This window comes from Myotis davidii, unplaced genomic scaffold, assembly GCF_000327345.1.
Source record: "Myotis davidii unplaced genomic scaffold, ASM32734v1 scaffold438, whole genome shotgun sequence".
Taxonomy (NCBI): Eukaryota; Metazoa; Chordata; class Mammalia; order Chiroptera; family Vespertilionidae; genus Myotis; species Myotis davidii.
The window spans coordinates 6,898,569-6,901,692 of NW_006290031.1; the positions used below are offsets into that span (position 1 = coordinate 6,898,569).

The window sequence follows — 3,124 nt, forward strand, 5'->3', positions numbered from 1 at the left end:
CTATTGGGGATGTGGCCGCAACCCAGGTACATGCCCTTGACCGGAATCGAACCTGGGACCTTTCAGTCCTCAGGCCGACGCTCTATCCACTGAGCCAAACCGGTTTCGGTCCATTTGCCTCTTAAAAGTCCATCTCAGACCCTTCTCTCTTCTTTTACTGTCCTGTCACTGGTTTGGTTTTCAGCAAGTGCCACTGCGCCTTTAACAACAAAATAACAGCGAATGCTTATTGAGCAGGTACTACATGCCAGGCTGTGCTAAGTGTTTTACAGGCACTAGCTCATTTAAACTTCACAGTGTTCCCCTAAAATAGATACAGTCAATTCTTGTTTTGTTTTGTTAGTCAGTGTAAACACTGAATTCACAAATACTGAACCATTGCTCCTAGAGGAAATATAGAGTTGGGTTCCTGTGTGCCTCTGGTCACAAAGTTTTCATCAACTGTCAATATATAAACCTTGTTTTATGTGGGATTCTGTTTAAAGACGCCTGGCTTAATGTGTATTGCTGATTCATTAACATTGAACCCACAGCCAATGGCAGTAACTCATGCCTGGATGAAACTTATCTAAGATACATGTGTTCTCCATGAAACACAGCACAGCCCACGTGCACACGGGAACACAGCACTTCAGCACTATGGGGGCCATGGTCAACAACAAAAGCACAAAATGTGAAAAATGTGGCACTAAATCAACTATGAAAAGGACACTTGCTTACAACAGGAGAGTTGAACTAAGAAGCAGTGTCACACCTGGGTTGAACTCATGTGGGAATGTGCACTTCTGGCTTCCTAATTCAAATTTTCACCACTCTGTGCATGTCTGTGCATGACTGTGAAAGCCCCTTGAGAACTGATTTGGGGTTTACAAATAAATTTTAGCAAGAAGGCAGATTTGCAAATACAGAATCTGTGAATGATGAGGCTTGGCTATACTATTTTTAGAAATTATAATAGCAATATATTTTTATTGTCAAAACTTCAGAAAGTACAAAAATACAAAAGAAAAAAGTCCATCATAAGCCACACTCTTCCAAAAACCACTCTTGCAAATTTTGAGAATGTCCTTCTAGATTTTTTTTTTACGCATAAATGTATTTGTCCAAGATAAAACCATACCAACATGCTGTTTGTAACTTGGCATTCTTCATTTAAATAAGAACACCCTCCCAGATGGAGTGGCTTAGTTGGTTGAGTGTGATCCCATGTACCAAAAAGTGGCCGTTTTGATTTCTGGCCAGGGCACATACCTGGGTTGCAGGTTTAATCCCCAGTTGGGAAGCATATGGAAGGCAACTAATTGATATTTCTCTCTCACATCAATGTCAATGTCTTTCTCTTTCTCTCTCTCTCTAAGCATGTCCTCAGATAAGGATTTAAAAATATAATAAAAATGCCTCACCGATGTGGTTCAGTGGTTGAGCTTTGACGTATGAACCAGGAGGTCATGGTTCGATTCTCGGTCAGGACACATGCCCGGGGTTGTGGGCTCGATCCCCAGTGGAGGGCATGACAATCAATGATTCTCTCTCATCATTGATGTTTATATCTCTCCCTTTCCCTTCCTCTCTGAAATCAATAAAGATATATTTTAAAAATAATAAAAATAAACAAATTATGAACACCTTTCTGTACTAATATATCTACATCATCATTTAAATTGTTTATTGTTGTAAAATACACATAACATAAAATTTACTATCTTAACCATTTTTAAGTGTACAATTCAGTGGTATTAAGTACATTCATATTGTGCAACCATCAGCACCACCTGTCTCCAGAACTCTTCATCTTGCAAAACTAAAACGCTTTGACTGTACTATTATTATTGCCATCTTACAGATGAGGAAACTGAGGCTCAGAGTGGTCAAGTGACTTCAACATTCAACAAGCATTGATAAAGTCCTTCCTTTGTGGCAAGCACTCTTCTAACGTGTGTGTGCATGCATGGGCGGGGGGGAGCTGCAGACTTGCACAAGGTCATACACCTAGTAGGTGCTGGAGTCTGAGACCACTCCAGCTGTCTAACACTTGGACCCAACTTCTTAAGCAGGAAAATTGAAGGCATAGCGATTGTGTGTGTGTGTGTGTGAAAGGTTTCAGAGAGAGGAAGGGAGAGGGGGAGAGAGATAGAAACATCAATAATGGGAGAGAATCATTGGTTGACTGCCTCCTGCATGCTCTCTGCTGGGGATTGAGCCTGTAATCCGGGCATGTGCCCTGACCAGGAATCTAACCATGACCTCCTGGTTCCTGGGTCTATGCTCAACTGAGTCATACCAGAGGGACTGGCAGCACAGTGATCTTTTTTGGGGGTCTATTCTTTCCAACTAGACCCTGAACAGGGTGCCTGGGAGATTGGCACAGGGAATGTCATTAGAGCGTGTGTTCTCTCCGCAGTTCTCACTGTCACTGGGGAGCCCTGCTACTTCCCTTTCCAGTACCGCAGGCAGCTGTATCACCAGTGCACCCGCAGGGGCCGAATTGGCTTCCGGCCCTGGTAAGATGACCCAGAAGGGGTTGGGGCAGGGGCCTGGGGAGATGGCCTCTGCCCTGCATCTACCCAAGGAAACCTGCGTGGAGAGAGGGGTTGTGATAGGGAGGGTGGGCCTGGGCAGAGCAGGGAGCTTTATCTCTTTCTCCAGGTGTGCTACTACCCCCAACTTTGACCAGGACCAACGATGGGGATACTGCCTGAAGCCCCAGAAAGTGCAAGGTGCCACACACAGCCTCTGGGGTGGCCCCAGGCCCTCCCCTCCCCCCTCATTACTTTTCTGAGTCTCATCAGACTCTACACACCTGGATTCTGGGCCCTCCCTCCAGCGGGAGAAGTTCTGGGAGGGGGTAGCCCCATTTTGCATGGGGGTAAACGAAGCCCTGGAAACAAGGCCAAAAGACAAGACAAGCAGGTTCAGGCATGGGCTTGGCTCCTATGGTCTGACTCAGGCTTCCCTCTTCCTCCCACTGTGCCCATCTCTCAGACCACTGCAGCACACACAACCCCTGCCAGCAGGGCGGCACCTGTGTGAACATGCCAGACGGCCCTCGCTGCATCTGTCCAGAACACTTCACTGGGAAGCACTGTCAGAGAGGTAAGGGATGCTGGGGGGGAGAAGGGGGGCC

The 3,124-nt window shown here is 46.0% G+C and overlaps 1 protein-coding gene across 1 annotated transcript in view; it reads left to right on the forward strand.

Annotated features, from left to right (window-relative positions):
- F12 (coagulation factor XII) overlaps positions 1-3,124 on the forward strand; it is an 11,868-nt gene that overhangs the window by 1,602 nt on the left and 7,142 nt on the right. Inside the window, exons 3-5 of the mRNA XM_015563363.1 lie at positions 2,402-2,501; positions 2,647-2,717; positions 2,983-3,093. Coding sequence (XP_015418849.1) covers positions 2,402-2,501; positions 2,647-2,717; positions 2,983-3,093 — 282 coding nt within the window. The remainder of the gene's footprint in view (positions 1-2,401; positions 2,502-2,646; positions 2,718-2,982; positions 3,094-3,124) is intronic.